This window comes from Gorilla gorilla, chromosome 20, assembly GCF_029281585.2.
Source record: "Gorilla gorilla gorilla isolate KB3781 chromosome 20, NHGRI_mGorGor1-v2.1_pri, whole genome shotgun sequence".
In the NCBI taxonomy this organism is placed as follows: Eukaryota; Metazoa; Chordata; class Mammalia; order Primates; family Hominidae; genus Gorilla; species Gorilla gorilla.
Window position 1 is genome coordinate 48116669 of NC_073244.2, and position 18580 is coordinate 48135248.

The 18580-nt window shown below is 38.3% G+C and overlaps 1 protein-coding gene across 6 annotated transcripts in view; it reads left to right on the plus strand.

Annotated features, from left to right (window-relative positions):
• Nucleotides 1-13379, plus strand: part of ZNF568 (zinc finger protein 568) — a 36748-nt gene extending 23369 nt beyond the window's left edge. For 5 of the 6 annotated variants that reach the window (XM_031004266.3, XM_055369149.2, XM_004060620.5 and 2 more), the window contains one exon: nucleotides 9843-13379. In XM_031004266.3, the coding sequence (XP_030860126.2) occupies nucleotides 9843-11419 (1577 nt within the window). In that variant the 3' untranslated portion in view covers nucleotides 11420-13379. The remainder of the gene's footprint in view (nucleotides 1-9842) is intronic. The other variant, XM_031004267.3, reaches the window with a different exon arrangement.
• Nucleotides 13380-18580: the final 5201 nt, after the last annotated feature.

Here is an 18580-nt window from a genome sequence, read left to right on the forward strand (position 1 = left end):
CAGCCTCCCAAGTAGCTGGGACTACAGGCACGCATGACCATGCCTGGCTAATTTTTGTATCTTTTAGTAGAGACGGGGTTTCACCATGTTGGCCAGGCTAGTCTCGAATTCCTGGCCTCGTGATCCGCCCACCTCGGCCTCCCAAAGTGCTGGGATTACAGGCGAGAGCCACTGCACCTGGCCAGAAGATATATTTTCTTTTTCTGTTTCTTCTTCATGTTTGCAGAGTGAAGAGGAAACAGAGATGTTTAATTCTACCATATTGAAACAGGAAGTCCTCTATGCTGTATTTGATCCATTTCACCCTTCTTGGAAATGTCTTTCTTCTTTGTGCTTCTCTAAAGGATTCAAATTCTTCCTTGGTTCTGGTTTATTGTTTATTTCTTCCCTTATGAAATATCTTTTACATGACTTCTTTCTCATCTCTCACTGGACATCACCCAAAGTAGTTCTGAATTACAATAGACTTCTTTTTCCTCAGAGTACCTTCATGCTATATCTGTGTTCATGCTATTAAATAGGTATTTAACTCTAGAAATGACAGCGTTGGAATATGTATCTTTAATGCCTCCAGAATTTTGAAACTCTTCATATCTCTGCCATTAATTATGAGTGCTCTTACCTAAGTTCTAGCAGTTATTTAACTTTAATATCATTTTCTAATAAATGGTCCTCAATATTTCCAGCCTACATTGGTCTTGCCCATCTCTCAACTAACATTCTATTACATGTCTACCAGAGTGGTTGGAATCTGAAAACATATACTATCTTCTACATGTTTTCATATTTTGATGTCTAACACTTGTTTATTAGTCCACCTGGAGAAAGAAAACTTTTAGTCTTCCTATAAATGAGTCATGATTGATGTAGAGCTATATTTGGGAAGATTTTTCTTATTTTTGGTTGTTTTAAAATATTTACCTACAGATTTCAAAATAAACGTGGAAGAAATCAGGCTAGAGTTAGAAAGACAGGGCATAGTCACACGACATAGTGTTGAATGTTAAATTGCATGTGAAGCGTCTATTTAGTAAATGAGTAAACCAGACAACACCTAGAAAGTTTTAAGAGAAGTGCTGTAGAAGGAGTAACAAGATTGAGGCTTTCTTTTTCTTTTTGATAAGAGCTTGGCATTGAAGCCATTTTCCTGTAAGATCTATAGCTTATTTAGACTTATTAAAAATTAGAAAGCATAACAAAATGTTTGGAAAGTAAAATTAGCGTGTCTGTTTGGGGGGTAAAATTAGAAACATGGCCTGATTAGAGGAGAGAAGATTGTAAGAGATTAGTGAAATCAAGGATGAGTTTTCCATTGTAGAGTCAGAAAGTTCTGAATTTTGCTAGCATTCATGTTCTCTTTTGCTGTCTTTTATTTTTAAAATTTTGTTGTCAATTTAGTTTATTTTTTCCCCTCTTTAATCACTGAAGCTATAGTTTTGCCCTGTGCATGGTGGCAGCAAGGTTACAATGGTCAATTATAAGCAGGGGTTTATAAGATAACAGAATATGAAGGTTAAAACACATCTAGTTATCTGAATTTTAAGTTACCCACAGCTGACGGAACTCCAGGGGCGTGGAAAACCATTGTAGAACTAATGATGTAGGAATGTTATCATTTTGGGTGATGGTATGAAAGAAAAAAGTCAAAACACAATGGAATTTGATATAAAGGCAGTTTCAGTGTGGAGAAATAAACATAGGATAAGATGATAGGACCTGCTGTTAAAACACTGTGGTGAATCAAAAATGGCTTGCCTCCTGATCAGCTTTATACTTTTTATTCAATAAAATTAGACCTCCCTATTTCTAATATGCCTTGTTCTTTAAGCACATATAAAAATGAATCACGATTAGATGGAAAGTTGGAGCTCTCTCCATATTTATTACCAATTTTGGATCGTATTTAGTTTGGACAGACTAATCTTCAAGTATGTTTAGATAGAAATAAAGGAATTTGAACTTTATGAAAATTAATTTGCCTGTGGTATGCAGACTGCACAAAAGATAGACTTGTCAGGATCATATGACAGTTAATCTAGGCAAAAGTAATGAGAACTTGGGTTATCATTTGTTTCTCTTAACCTAATGTAGCTGTTATTATTTCTCACTTACGCCATTTCTTTCCCTTTTAATGTGCATTTTTAGTTTTTTCAAAGTATACCTTATACATTACTTGTTTTAGAGAGCCAGTAGAAATGTCAGATTATAGCAGTGCTGTGCTCTGACCTCACATTTCACCTCCTTTAGTCAATTATTTTTGACTTTTTTTAACTATCTCTTTTGTTGTCGACCTACGTATTTTGAAACAAATGTTTATACTGCTCTGTAAATTTTTTTTTTTTTTTTTTGAGACAGAGTCTTGCTCTTGTTGCCCAGGCTGGAGTGCAATGGCGTGATCTTCGCTCACTGCAACTCTGCCTCCTGGGTTCAAGTGATTCTCCTGCCTCAGCCTGCCAAGTAACTGGGATCACAGGCATACACCACCACGCCCAGCTAATTTTTTGTATTTAGTAGAGATGGGGTTTCACCATGTTAGTCAGGCTAGTCTTGAACTCCTGACTCACCTCGGTCTCCCAAAGTGCTGGGGTTACAGGCGTGCACCACCGCACCCAGTCTGTAAATGTTTTTGTAGTCATTTTCAAACATAAGAATAGAGAGATAAAGGAGCTGGGCGCGGCAGCTCACGCCTGTAATCCTAGCACTTTGGGAGGCCAAGGTGGGCAGATCATGAGGTCAGGAGATCGAGACCATCCTGGCTAACATGGTGAAACCCCATCTCTATTAAAAATACAAAAAATTAGCCAGGCATGGTGGCGGGTGCCTGTAGTCCCAGCTACTCGGGAGGCTGAGACAGGAGAATGGCGTGAACCCAGGAGGCAGAGCTTGCAGTGAGCCGAGATCACGCCACTGCACTCCAGCCTGGGTGACAGGACCAGACTCCGTCTCAGAAAAAAAAAAAAAAAGAATAGAGAGATAATATAAGGAATCCTCATGTATTCATCACTCAGCTTCAACAGTTACCGACATTTTCTTAGATTTGTTTACTCTGTTTCTCTCTTACCCCCACTCCAGTTTTGTTTTGTTTTTTTGCTGAACTACTTTACCTTTTCTTTTAAATACTACCATATGTATTGTCAAGAGATTTGTTTAATCCTGCAATATTTCTAACACACCTAACAACATTAGTAATAATTTCTTACTATCATCTTCTACTTAGTCTCTGTTATATATTTCATTGTGTCAAGAATGTTGTTTATGGTTGGTTTATTTGAATCAGGATCCAAATAAAATCTGCACATTCTTAGTTCACAGACTATACAAAAGCAGACTGTGGGTATAGTTTGCCAACCCCTGCTCTAGATGTACCTTATTCTGGATTTGCCATTTGACCTCCTTGTGGTGGTGTTTGACATGCTTCTTTATCCCATTTTTCCTATAATCTGGCTTTATTCAATGCAGATTCAAATCTTTGGCAAGTATACTTCATAGGTGATGCCGTGTACATCCTATTGCATCTTATGTCAGTTTGTCCCACTTACAGACATAATTGATATTGATCAGTAGATTCATGTATTGTCAGGCCAAATCCTCCTATTTCAGTGATCTCTGTCAACCTTTCACTTAAGGGTTTTAGCACCTATTGACCATCATAGCCTAGATCCATTTTTTTATTAGAGCGTCTTTCACTTTTATTAGCTGAAATTCTCCCAAAGAGAAAAACTCTCTCATTAACTATTTGATTGCACTGAAATACAGTTTCTCAGGCCAGGAAAAAGAAATACTCTTTCTCTTCAAAAGCTTTTAGAATAATGATTGGTGTCCTAGAGGTTTCCAAAATTTGTCAAGTTAAATCATTATAAATTTATGTAATTTGAGCATCAGAATATATTATAGGCGTATAAATATTTTTCATATATTATTATTATTATTATAATATTGAAGACAGAGTCTTGCTCTGTCGCCCAGGCTGGAGAGCAGTGGTGTGATCTTAGCTCACTGCAACATCCGCCTCCCGGGTTCAAGCGAGTCTCGTGCCTCCACCTCCCGAGTACTGGGATTAAAGGTGTGCGCCACCACACCTGTAATTTTTGTATTTTTAAGTAGAGATTGGGTTTCGCCATGTTGGCCAGGCTGGTCTCGAACTCTTGCCCTCAAGTGATCAGCCCGCTTTGGCCTCACAAAGTGCTGGGATTACAGTCATGAGCCACCACACCAGGCCCATATATTAATACTCAAATTGTCTCATCTTGAGCAAGAGGGATCTTTAGTTAATCTTGTAAATTTCCTGCTCCAGACATGGAAATAGCCATTTCTTTAAAAACTTTTGCCTCTTTTAGCAGGAAATGATATTGTGGAGACTGCAGTCTGAGGATTATGGTTGCTCTTTAATACTGAGTTATTGGTTCTATAGCTTTTAAGTGGACAGAGCTAGGAAAAATGCATCTTTTAAAAAGAAAAAAATAGGCCAGTCGCGGTGGCTCATGACTGTAATCCCAGCACTTGGGGAGGTTGAAGCAGGCGAATCACCTGAGGTTGGGAGTTTGAGACCAGCCTGACCAACATGGACAAACCCCGTCTCTACTAAAAATACAAAATTAGTTGGGCGTGGTGGTGCATGCCTGTAATTCCAGCTACTCGGGAGGCTGAGGCAGGAGAATTGCTTGAACCTGGGAGGCAGAGGTTTTGGTGAGCCGAGATCATGCCATTGCACTCCAGCCTGGACAACAAGAGCAAAACTCCATCTCAAAAAAAACAAAAAAGAAAAAGAAAAATATATATGAATTTTAGATACATCCAATTAAAATTAAAAAGTATAGTGCCCTTTTACCTTTTATGCTGAAAATCTTGGCTCCTCATTACATTGTTTATTTCCTTAATTCATATATATTTCTCACCCTTGACACTATTGACATTTTGGGCCAGATAATTCTTTGCTCTGGGGGACTGCCTTGTGTGTTGTGGGACGTTTAGCAGCATGCCTGCTTCTACTCACTGGATAACAGTAGCGCCATCCCTCTTTCTCCCCATCATCTTCCCAGTTGTGGAAACCAAAAATGTCTGTAGACCTTCCAGACATTGCCCAGTGACCCTTAAGGAGTAACACTGATTAATCTATCTTCTTTCTTTATATATTAATTTCAAATTAACAGTAATGCTAATATTACTAATAATAAAAAGACAACTAAACGTAATTTAAGATGTCTTTTGGGTTTTCTTCCTTAGAATATATTCTAATAGGGATGTATAGTCAAACTACTATGTTTAAGGTTACTTTAAGTAATTTTCTGTGCGATTATGACCCTCATTTGATAAGTAGGCTTGTTTCCAATTTTTTTCTATTTTTAGGGATTGCTTTGGCTTTTTTTCATTTTTGATTTAATTTTTATTTTTTCATATGTAGAATATGTACATGATTTTATTGTCAGAACTCTAAAGTTACAGTCAGAGAAGTCATGGTTTCAGTACATGTAAGTGAAAAAAACTCAGCGTAGAGAACATTGTTTAGAATATACTCTCTTTTATGTGCGAATAGATGGGAAGAGAGACAGAGAGAGAATGTGTGTGTGTGTGTGTGTGTGTGTGTGTGTGTGTATAAAATATATATTAAAAATACAATTGGCCCTCGGACAACATGGGTTTAAACTGCACGGGTCCACTTACATGCTGATTTTCTTACACCTCTGCCACCCAAGACAGCAAGACCGACCTCCTCCTCAGCCTACTCAGTGTGAAGATAATGAGGATGAAGATGTTTAGGATGATCCACTTCCACTTAATGAATAGTAAATGTATTTTCTCTTCCTTATGATTATTGTAATAACATTTTATTTTCTCTAAGTTATTTTATTGTAAAAATGCAGCATATAATACATATACAAAATATGTGTTAATCAACTATGTTTTCAATGAGGCTTCTGGTCAACAGTGGGCTATTACTGGTTAAGTTTTGGGAGAGTCAAAAGTTAGAAACATTTGCAATTATGTGGAGGATTAGCACCTCATCCCCATGTTGTTCAAGGGCCAACTGTACATATGCTATATGCATATATATGTACTGTATATAAGGAAATGTGTGATTATATATGTGTGTGTGTGTGTGTGTACGTGTGTGTGTATGTATGTGTGTTTTTTTAAATAGTGGAAGAATAATCCAAGAACTGGCTGGGCGTGGTGTCTCATACCTGTAATCCCAGCACTTTGGGAGGCTGGGGCGGGCGGATCATGAGGTCAGAAGATAGAGACCATCCTGGCCAACATGGTGAAACCCCGTTTCAACTAAAAAAACGCAAAAAATTAGCCGGGCATGGTGGTGTGCGCCTGTAGTTCCAGCTATTAGGGAGGCTGAGGCAGGGGAATCGCTTGAACCCGGGAGGCAGAGGTTGCAGTGAGCCGAGATTGCGCCACTGCACTCCAGCCTGGCGACAGAGTGAGACTCTGTCTCAAAATAATAATAATAATAACAATAATAATAATCCAAGAACTAATAAAAATGGTTATCTATAGGGCAAAGCAGGAATTGGTGTTTCAGGGACAGGGTGGAATCTGGACTTCCGCTGCTGTTTGGTAATTTGTCAGTTTTTATCAACTTGATATAAATAGAAGATGAGGTTTAGTAGCGTTACCACAATCACTTCTCCTTTCCTTTTTTTCTGGAATATAGATACATCACAATTTTTAGCTAATTCAATTTCACCACTTACTTTGTTATGATTGTTGACATATTGTTTACTATGAGGCAAGAAATGACTCTTAATTACATATACTTATATAACTTTTTGTCACTCCTAGAATTACTACTTGCCTTATTTTTCTGTTTTCTATGTATTATTAATTTAAATGATACCCTCAAAATTCTTTGTTTAAATAAGGAATCCATCGTTGTTATTAGTTTACCTCATTTTGATGCATGAAGGGATAAAAGGGAAATTCTAAACATCTTCCAAAATTCTAAATTTTAAAGAGGATAAAAGAAATTTTTTAGTTTTTTTTTTTGTTTCTTTTTTTTTTTTTTTTGAGATGGAGTTTCACTCTTGTTGCCCAGGCTGGAGTGCAAAGTTGCAATCTCGGCTCACCGCAACCTCCGCCTCCCAGTTTCACGCGATCCTCCTGCCTCAGCCTCCCAAGTAGCTGGGGATTATAGGCATGCTCCACCACACCCAGCTAATTTTGTATTTTTAGTAGAGATGGGGTTTCTCCATGTTAGTCAGGCTGAACTCCCAACCTCTGGTGATCCGCCTACCTTGGCCTCCCAAAGTGCTGGGATTACAGGCTTGAGCCACTGCACCCTGCCTGTGTTTTTTTTAACTAGTGGACTATACTGTAGAATGGTTGGATCAGAACCTAGAAGATTTTTTGTTTGTTTGTTTGTTTGTTTGAGACTGAGTCTCACTCTGTTGCCCAGGCTGGAGTGCAGCGGCATGATCTCGGCTCACTGCAACCTGTGCCTCCCAGGTTCAAGCAATTCTCCTGCCTCAGCCTCCTGTCTAGCTGGGATTACAGGCGTGTACCACCACGCCCAGCTAATTTTTATATTTTTAGTAGAGACAGGGTTTCATCATGTTGGTCAGGCTGGTCTTGAACTCCCAACCTCATGTGATCCACCTGCCTCGGCCTCCCAAAGTGCGGGGATTACAGGCGTAAGCCACCACGCCCAGGCTGAACCTGGAAGTTTTGTGTGGGGCCACAAATGCCAGCATCTGTCGTTCCTTTTAATCTTTTTATCTCCTATGTGTAGGTACATGCCAGCATTCATGAGGCTAAATAACAGAAAGGGATTGTTGATCTCATTCATGTTAGAGTGTATGGTGAATCTAAATCACATGGGAACTCTACATGCAGTTATGTCTAGGAAATGTAGTTTTAACTGCCTCAGCCTTTACAGGATGGAAGAGCATTGGTGGGAGACTGGAATACATGTTACTTAAGCAGATCCATAACTCTTGCCTTGGTGTGTAACTGCTCCCTACTCAGACTTTAATCTTCTTCTTTTTAGTCCCACTCTTATCCTACCCACTCCACTTTTTTTTGAGATGAGGTCTTGCTATGTTTCCCAGACTAGTCTCAAATTCTTGGGCTTTAGCAACCCTTCCAAGTAGCTGGGAATACAGGTACAGCCCACTGCATCAGGTTTTTTAAATTAATAAACTTCATCTTTTAGGCTGGTTTTAGGTTCACAACAAAACTGAATGGTGTACAGAGCTCATGAAAAAGTACCAAGTATATGGATACCCACTGCCCAGGCACACACAGCCTTCCCCACTGTCAACATCTTGCACCACAGTGGTATATTTGTTACCATCAATGAACCTTCATTACTGTTATTATTATACACATTATTATTACGCAAAGTCCATAATTTACATTAGGGTCACTCCTGGTGTTGTACATTCTATGGGTTTTGGTAAATGTATAATGACTCAGATCCATTATAGTATCATACAGAATACTTTCACTGTCCTAAAACTCCTCTCTCTTCCTCCTGTTTATTCCTTCCTCTCCCATAAGCTCTGGCAACCACTGATATCTTTACTAGTCATCATTTTGCCTTTTCCAGTTTGGAATCATATAGTAGGTGGCCTTTTCCAATGGGTTTCTTTTACTTAGCAACATGCATTTAAGGTTCCTCCATGTCTTTTCATAACTTGATAGCACATCTGTTTTTATCATCGATGAATATTTCATTGTCTAGATGTACCACAGTTTATCCGTTCACCTAGTAAAGGGCATCTTCCAAGTGTTGGCAATTAGGAATAAAGCTGCTGTAAATATCCATGTGCAGATTTTTGTATGGACATATGTTTTCAACTCATTGGGGTAAATACCAAGCATGATTGCTGAATAATGTGGTAATAGTATGTCTAATTTTGTAAGAAACTGCCAGACTGTCTTCCAAAGTGGCTGTACCATTTTGCAGTCCCACCAGCAATGAGTGAGAGGTCCTATTGCTCTGCAAACTTGTCAGCCTTTGGCTTAGTAGTTGCAGCAGGGGTTTTTTGTTGTTGATTTTTTTTTTTCAGATTTCCTACATAGATGATCACATCACCTGTGAACAAAGACAGTTCTTGTTTCGTTTTTCTTTCCTAATCTGAATAGATTTTATTTCCTTTTCTTGTTATTGCATTAGGTAGGACTTCTAGTACAATGTTAAAAAGCAGTAATGCGAGGGAACATCCTTGCCTTGTGCTTGTTTATCCCTACCTTTTGAGTGCCTAGATTCTCCAATTCTTGAGCCTTTCCAGTGATTTCTGGCCAAATCTCTTTGTTGCTTATTGTCATTTGCATCTTCATGATACTTTGTAGCTTTGCTATTCAGTTTATCCTAAATGCTTCTCATCCTGCAGTATTATGTTAAAATCTCTTGTTCACCTTTTTTTACACTCACGTCTCCTTTTTCTTATGGATTTAACCCTTTATTCTTTCACTATCATTTTAATGGAATTTTAGGAAGGAGGAAAAATACATGCATTCAAGCCTGTGTGTTTAGTCACAAATGTTCATTTTGTTCTTTAGCCGTTTGACTCCCTATCAGCCATTTTTGTGTTCACCCTTTCATTTTAATTATTCTATTCATTTTGCTGATTTCTGCACTATACGTGGACGCTTTAAAAATCAGTCAAGGCTACTTGGACCTACAGATGTCAGTTTTTGTCTCCATATGTTTTATGTAGTAGTTAACTTCTCAAACCTTAGGAACTAGGAACATTTACTCTTAGCTTTCTTTTGTATTGGTTGACTAGGCCAACATCAAAGATTAAACCCCACATTAGCCGATTTCTGATATGTTATTAATAGTCTAGTGGTAGAATAATTCACAAGTAATAATTTCTGGTCCTCCATTTTAGAAGTTTGGGAAGTTGATGAACAGATCAAGAAGCAACAGGAAACACTTGTGAGGAAAGTCACATCCATCTCCAAGAAAATTCTGATAAAGGAAAAAGTCATTGAATGTAAAAAAGTTGCGAAAATATTTCCTCTGAGTTCAGACATTGTTACTTCAAGACAAAGCTTCTATGACTGTGACTTACTTGATAAGGGTTTGGAACATAATTTAGACTTACTTAGATATGAGAAAGGCTGTGTAAGAGAGAAACAGAGTAATGAGTTTGGGAAACCATTTTACCATTGTGCATCCTATGTTGTAACCCCCTTTAAGTGTAATCAGTGTGGACAAGACTTCAGTCATAAATTTGACCTCATTAGACATGAGCGAATTCATGCTGGAGAGAAACCTTACGAATGTAAAGAATGTGGAAAAGCCTTCAGTAGGAAGGAAAATCTTATTACACATCAGAAAATTCATACTGGGGAAAAACCGTATAAGTGTAATGAATGTGGAAAAGCTTTCATTCAGATGTCAAACCTTATTAGACACCACAGAATTCATACTGGGGAGAAACCTTATGCATGTAAGGATTGTTGGAAAGCCTTCAGTCAGAAATCAAATCTCATTGAACATGAGCGAATTCACACTGGAGAGAAACCCTATGAATGTAAGGAATGTGGGAAATCCTTCAGCCAGAAGCAAAATCTTATTGAGCATGAGAAAATTCATACTGGGGAGAAACCTTATGCATGTAATGAATGTGGTAGAGCTTTTTCTCGAATGTCATCTGTTACGCTACATATGAGAAGTCACACAGGGGAGAAACCCTATAAATGTAATAAATGTGGAAAAGCTTTCTCTCAATGCTCAGTATTTATTATACATATGAGAAGTCACACTGGTGAGAAACCCTATGTATGTAGTGAATGTGGGAAAGCCTTCTCTCAAAGTTCATCCCTTACCGTACATATGCGAAATCATACAGCTGAGAAACCCTATGAATGTAAGGAATGTGGAAAAGCCTTCGGCAGGAAAGAAAATCTCATTACACATCAGAAAATTCACACCGGAGAGAAACCTTATGAATGCAGTGAATGTGGGAAAGCTTTTATTCAGATGTCAAACCTCATTCGACACCAGAGAATTCATACGGGTGAGAAACCCTATGCATGTACAGTATGTGGAAAAGCCTTTAGTCAGAAATCAAACCTCACTGAACATGAGAAAATTCATACTGGAGAGAAACCTTATCGTTGTAATCAATGTGGGAAAGCTTTCAGTCAGAGACAAAATCTTCTTGAGCATGAAAAAATTCATACTGGAGAGAAACCATTCAAATGTAATGAATGTGGTAAAGCCTTCTCTCGAATCTCATCCCTCACTCTTCATGTGAGAAGTCACACAGGGGAGAAACCCTATGAATGTAATAAATGTGGGAAAGCCTTTTCTCAGTGCTCATTACTTATTATACATATGAGAAGTCATACTGGTGAGAAACCCTTTGAATGTAATGAATGTGGGAAAGCATTCTCTCAAAGAGCATCCCTTTCTATACATAAGAGAGGTCATACAGGTGAGAGACACCGAGTATATTAAATGAAAGAAGGCCTCTTAAATTCAACCCATGTTTTACTTAAAATATCTTGGCATAAGCTCAAAAAAGCCAGGATCTTTATGAAAAAATTTTAATACTTTGTTAAAAGGTGTAAGACTGGAATAAATGGAAAGAAATACCATATACATAGATGGAAAACCCCAGTATTATAAAAACCTCAATTCTAAAAATCTATAGACTGAACGCAGTTCCAAACAAAATCTACTAAGAATTTTCTAGGATCTTTCAAAAATGATTATAAAATTCATGTGAAATAGAAGTGTATGGATTGCTGCGACAATTTTGAAAAGAATAGAGGAAACACCCTCACTGTATGATATAAAGTTATAGTCATTTAAAAATGTGTGATATTAGTACATTAGTAGGTAAATGAGCAGATTTTAAAGAATAGAATATCCAGAAGCAGACTCATGAATATATGTGAACTCAGTGTATGTTAGACCTGACATCATGAATTAGTAGGGAAATGATGACCTAGTCAATAAAATTGCTGGGAATATTTGACTCTCCGTATTGGAGAAAATAAAATTACAACGTTATGACATATTAAAAAATCAATATTCTTTTTTTTTTTTTTTTTGAGGCAAGCGTCTCACTCTGTCGCCCAGGCTGGAGTACGGTGGTGCAATCTCAGCTCACTGCAGCCTCTGCTTTCCGGGTTTTTTTGTTTTGTTTTGTTTTGTTTTTTGTATTTTTAGTAGAGACGGGGTTTCACCATGTTGGCCAGGCTAGTCTTGAACTCCTGACTTCAAGTGATCACCCTCTTTGGCCTACCAAAGTGCTGGGGTTTACAGGCTTGATCCACTGCACCTGGCCAAAAAATTAACATTCTAAAGGATTTAAATACTGGAATTTGAAAAGCCAAACTGTGAAACCATTGGGAGAAAATAGATGATATTGTCTATGACGTTGAGGCCAAGGAGCTTTTTTTTTTTTTGAAGACAAAAGGACTCTGTAATTCCACTTCTAGGTATACATCCTATAGAAACTCACAAATAATGCATAAGAAATATATATATAATATATGTATGTATGTATAGCCAGATGCAGTGGCACATGGCTGTAATCCCAGCTACTTGGGAGGCTGATAGAAGAAGATAACTTGAGCTCAGGAGTTCAAGACCAGCCTGGGAAACATAGCAAGACCCCATCTCTTAAAAAAAAAGAAATATATAGACATATATCTGCATTGAAAACAACCTAAATATTCATCAGTGGGGTAATGGATGAATAAAATATGATATATTCAAATGATAGAATAGTATACAGCACTTAAAAGCAGTGAACCAGATCCATATTGTGTAACATGGATAGTTAAAACAATGTTGAATGAAAAAAATCAAAATACAAATGAAACATTGTGTAATAATATTTATGTAAATTGGAATGAAATCATTTATAAAGAACAACTGTTTGTATTATTGAAAATTGTATGTAAAACTATTTAAAATAGAATAGAAGGATACACACCCAATTATTGATAGCATTGTCTCTGGAGATTGAATTTGAGGCTGTTGATTAAAAGGAGACTTTAGCTTTGCTTGTAGTTTTTATGCCTTAAAAAGACTGGTAGCATATAAAATAAATCTTAAAAGCTAATGATACACAATGACAATATGAATGTTTGCTTGTAATAGTGTTTTTCTTGTTCTTTCTCAGAACAGGCCAAGGGAAGCCTGTGCCCATAGAGGGAAATGTTATAATGGATTCATATACCCTATCAGATGCTCAACTATTTTATGAAAAATAGCTCTAGAAAATTAGTAATTAGAATATTCCTGTTTATTATATAATGTGAAATTAGCACATTTTAGCAACTTGATGATGCTGTTTTTATATTTTAACATTTCTGAAATTGGACTCCTTTCAACTGATGATATCTTAGATTCAAGTAAATATTTAATTATTAAAAATTTGAAAATCAGATGCCAGTATAACAAATGAAATGTGTTTTTATTTACTAGCTCAGGGCATCATGGTCTACTACTCATGGTGCCTGTCCTTTCAGTGGAGCCAGTATTATTAGACAGCAAATTTATTAGGTTCATAGCTAACTAATTACCAATATATTTAGAGTATTGTGGAGAGATTAAGATTTTTCCTGAGAAAGTGACTTTGCAATATTTGTTTTCTTGCCCTGTAATTTTCCATACAACCAGCATAGGCATTAATATCATTGTTAATTATAACAATATTTTGAAATGAGAAATCATTTATTTCCTGAGGTGGCCATAAGCAATTGTGTAAAAGTGTGTTGGTTTTAATCTAGAGACCATTTTATTCTTTTTACAACTCTTGACTTACACAGCCCATCCAGTTTTGGTTGGAAATGGTGGTGAACTTAGACCCTGAGCACTAATAATAGAGTTCCTCTTGAAGAGTCTCATTCTCTGTAATAATACATGAACCAACCCTTACAGAGGTGATGTTTTTATTATGCCATCTCTACAATATTAGTTGATACACATTACAGAAAGCTGCTAACGCCTTTTTAAAAAGGAGATAGGGCCAGACGCAGTAGCTCAAGCCTGTAAACCCAGCGCTTTGGGAGGCCGAGGCGGGTGGATCACCTGAGGTCAGGAATTCAAGACCAGTCTGGTCAACAGGATGAAACCCCGTCTCTACTAAAAATACAAAAATTAGCCAGGCATGGGGCGGGTGCCTGTAATCCCAGCTACTCAGAAGGCTGAGGCAGGAGAATTGCTTGAATGCGGGAGGCAGAGGTTGCAGTGAGCCAAGATCGTGCCACTGCACTCCAGTCTGCGTGACAGAGTAAGACCCTTTCTCAAAAAAAATAAAAATAAAAATAAATAAAAAGGAGATAGGCTGGGTGTGGTGGCTCACTCACACCTGTAATCCCAGCACTTTGGGAGGCCCAGGTGGGCCGATTACTTGAGGTCAGGGGTTCGAGACCAGCCTAGCCAATATGGTGAAAGCCCACCTCTACTAAAAAATACAAAAATTAGCCAGGCGTGGTGGTGCATGCCTGTAATCCCAGCTACTCAGGAGGCTGAGGCAGGAGAATTGCTTGAACCTAGAGGGGCGGAGGTTGCAGTGAGCCAAGATCACACCAGTGCACTTCAGCCTGGGCGACACAGCAAGACTCTGCCTCAAAAAAATAATAAAAAGGAGATAAAAATAGGGGGTGTTTGTGAAAAGGGATCTTTAGCTTTTATGATTGAACATTAACTACATTTGTTTGAAGTTGATTTCACAAAAGTAAATCTCAGACTAAAGTTGTGAAGTACAACCATGACTATCAGTTTTGATTGTTATTAGGTATTTTTGAAGACTGATGGTGACTTAACAACAGCAGGGACTGACTTCAGTGAAAACAATGACAACTTACCCAAACTGAAATATCTAAATGAGTATTACCATTTCATAGTCCCTTCTTCAATAAGTTTTATACTAAATCCAGTTTTGCTAGCATACCCAATATTTATGTGTAAACTTTTTTTTTTTTTTTGAGACAAAGTCTTGCTCCGTCACTCAGGCTGCAGAGCAGTGGCGTGATCTCGGCTCACTGCAACCTCTGCCTCCGGGTTCAAGTGATTCTCCTGCCTTACCCTCCCAAGCAGCTGGGACCACAGGTACATGCCACCATGCCTGGCTATTTTTTTTTTTTTTTTGTATTTTTAATGGAGCTGGGGTTTCACCATGTTGGCCAGGCTGGTCTCGAACTCCTGACCTCAGGTGATCCACCCACCTTGGCCTCCCAAAGTGCTGGGATTACAGGTGTGAGCCACTGTGCCAGCCTGTAAACCTTTTTTTTTTTTTTTTTTTTTGGAGAGGGAGTCTCCCTCTGTCGCCCAGGCTGGAGTGCAGCAGCATGATCTCGGCTCACTGCAACCTCCGCCTCCTGGGTTCAAGCGATTCTCCTGCCTCAGCCTCCTGAGTAGCTGGGGCTACAGGGGCCCGCCACCATGCCCTACTAATTTTTGTATTTTAATAGAGACAGGGTTTCACTACGTAGGTCAAGCTGGTCTGTGAGCCACCATGCCCAGCCTGTAAACCTTTTTTTAAAAAATAGTTTTCACATTTTGTGTATCCACACAAGTGACCCTGTATAAATATTTGTGAGACTTTTTTTTTTTTGGTCTAAACAGTTGTTTTTATTTGTGATTTTCTTTTTAATGTTTTTTGTTTGTTTTTTTGTTGTTGTTTTTTTTTGGCCTGTACTTTATATGCCTTAAATCCTCTGCCCCTTTCTTTACATAGCTTTCGAGTCAACAGAGAAATGTAAAATTCCACTTAAGGCCCATAAGGACAACCTTAGATTTCTCTTTTGGCCTCTCTCACCCCAGTAAGACTGGCTGAACCTGTCAGATGAGGTAAAGTGCCTCAGAGTAGGTCTAAAAGGGCATTTTACTGATCTTGTGTCAGCAAGCAGATGATCTGGTCTCTGTAAATTCATTTTTTCCTTCTGTCCTAAGGGGTAGAAATAATAAGATAGATATAAGTGACTGAGATAAACATTGAAAAAAATCATTAATTAAATCATGGTGAATTCTTCTTTACCTGGACACACACGAGTTACTGCCTAGAGAGTTACCATTCTAGAGTTCAAACTTCGTAAGAGGTTCAGTTCCTGTGAATGGCCTCAAAACACACAGAATAAAACATACTAATAGTGGCTTGGACTAGACACAGCAGTAGAAATTGGTAGATTTCAGATACATTTTGGAGGTGATTCAACATAATGAGTTCATATGAAAGATGAGGAGTAAAGAGATAAAGGATAACTCCTATGTTTTTATGGAAAGAAACTGGCTGGACGGTGGACCATTTGATAAAAATGCAGCAGGCTGGGGAGAAATATTTTAGAGTAAAGGTTGGGGATGGACTCAAGATGTGTGATGGACTTTCTTTTCAGCTGTTTCCCAGAAGCAGGCTTTGAGATGAGGATTCCTATGCAAGTGATGTATTAAGGAAGTGCTTTCAGTAAGAGGGGTAAGAGAATGGAGGAAGCAGAATAAGAAAAAGAAGTAAGTCAAGGGTGTGATCACAGGCACAGTCCTGCCATGGATGATGTCATCCTGATCCCTGTGGGAACTCGAGTGTAAGCTATGCCTCAGACTTTTCAAGATTCCACCTTCAGGACTGAGGCACTTGTGCTGCCAACTTCTGAGAATCTTGGCTGCTGACAACTCACAGCTAAATTCCTCTAAGGAATTGCTGTTGGACGAAAGGAGCTGCCTTATGCAAGGTTACACTGTCTCCCTTCAGGCAGCTTGGCCCACGTTGCCTCAGTTTAGAGCAACTCTGAAGAGCAATCCCAGCTCTAGAGCTCCCCAGGGAACAAATTTCAACTGCATCAGTTTAATTTCTCTTTCCATCCAGTTCTGCTTTATTCATTTCCTTACTGCTGATGTTCCCAAGAGATCTCCCCAATAAACCCTATCATAGATTTCCATCTCAGATTCTCTTTTCCTGGGAAACTGACTTAAAACAGTAGGCATTTTGCAACAATAGTCCTCAAATTGAAATTTTAAAAAAAAAATTTTTTTTTTGAGGCAGGGTGTCACTCTGCTGCCCAGGCTGGAGTATGTGATGCAATCTTGGCTCACTGAAACCTCTGCCTCCCAGGCTCAAGCGATTCTCATGCCTCAGCCTTCTGAGTAGCTGGGATTACAGGTGTGCACCACCATGCTCAGCTACTTTTTTGTATTTTTAGTAGAGATGGGGTTTCACTATGTTGGCTAGGCTGGTCTTGAACTCCTGGCCTCAAGTGATCTGCCCACCTTGGTCTCCCAAAGTGCTGAGATTACAGGTGTTAGCCACAGCACCCAACCAAAAAATATTTTTGATTCATTTGAAACTAATAAACTCATTACATGTTAATACAAATAATACATTTTTATGAAATTATTTTATGAAAAATAATTATTTCTAAAACCAAAAAAAATAATAAGAGCGTCATTGTTACACAACTTTCAAATACTTTAAATTACTTAAAAGCAGACAGCTGGGTTCTCATATCTGCTTCTACATTCAGTCACATGTCATGTAAGACTGGGAAACTCCATTCTATACTCATGAGCAAATGAGATCAAAAGAAGGAAAAATATGAAAATAGTTTCAATCTCAAGGCCCCCTAGGGATTTCCAGACTGTTCTTTTTTTTTTTTTTTTTTTTTTTAATGGAGTCCTGCTCTGTCACCCAGGCTGGAGTGCAGTGGCGCGATCTCGGCTCACTGCATCTCCGCCTCCCGGGTTAAGCGATTCTCCCTGCCTCAGCCTCCCAAGTAGCTGGGATTACAGGCGCCTGCCACCATGCCTGGCGAACTTTTGTATTTTTAGTAAAGATGGGGTTTCGCCATGTTGGCCAGGCTGGTCTTGAACTCCTGACCTCAGGTGATCCGCCTCAGCCTCCCAGAGTGCTGGGATTACAGGCATAAGCCACCACACCCAGCCCAGACTGTTCTTTAACTGCTGTTGTGACATTTGGTGTGGTTTCTTCAAAAACTTGATGTCATGGGCTAAAGAGGTATAAAACAGGAGGCTGAAGGGAAGCATGGGCATGCTCTCTAGAAGTGGTCTCAGATGGAGGACTTGAGAAACAAAGAAGATGGATGAGGAAAATGTTAAATATGTGGGGTAAATAGTAACAAATATTGGCAGGTGGAAAAGAAGAGCAAGATTGACTTACAGGGTTTTCAAAGGCCATGAAAATACTGGAAAACAATGGTATATAATTCAGTGGATTGGAGTGGGTTTGATTTAAATTATTTCAAGCCTCTTTACCATTAAATATAAAGCTATTTTTTAAAGATTCAGATTTTGAAGGATTGTAAGAGACCCAAAAGAGTGCCTTATTGAGTTGAGGAAGTTCCCTTCTATTCCTAAGTTTGCTGACTGTTTTTATTGTGATTGGGTGTTGGATTTTTGTCAAATGATTTTTCTGCATCTATTAACATGACTATATGATTTTTCTTCTTTAGCCTCTTGATGTTATGAATGAGATTAATAGATTTTCAAAGGTTGAATCAATCTTGCCTTTCTGGGATAAATCCCATTTGATCGTGGTGTATAATTCTTTTTATATATTATTGGATTTGATTTGCTAATATTTTATTGAGTATTTTTGCATCTGTATTCATGAGAGATATTGTTCTGTAGTTTTCTTTTCTTGTAATATGT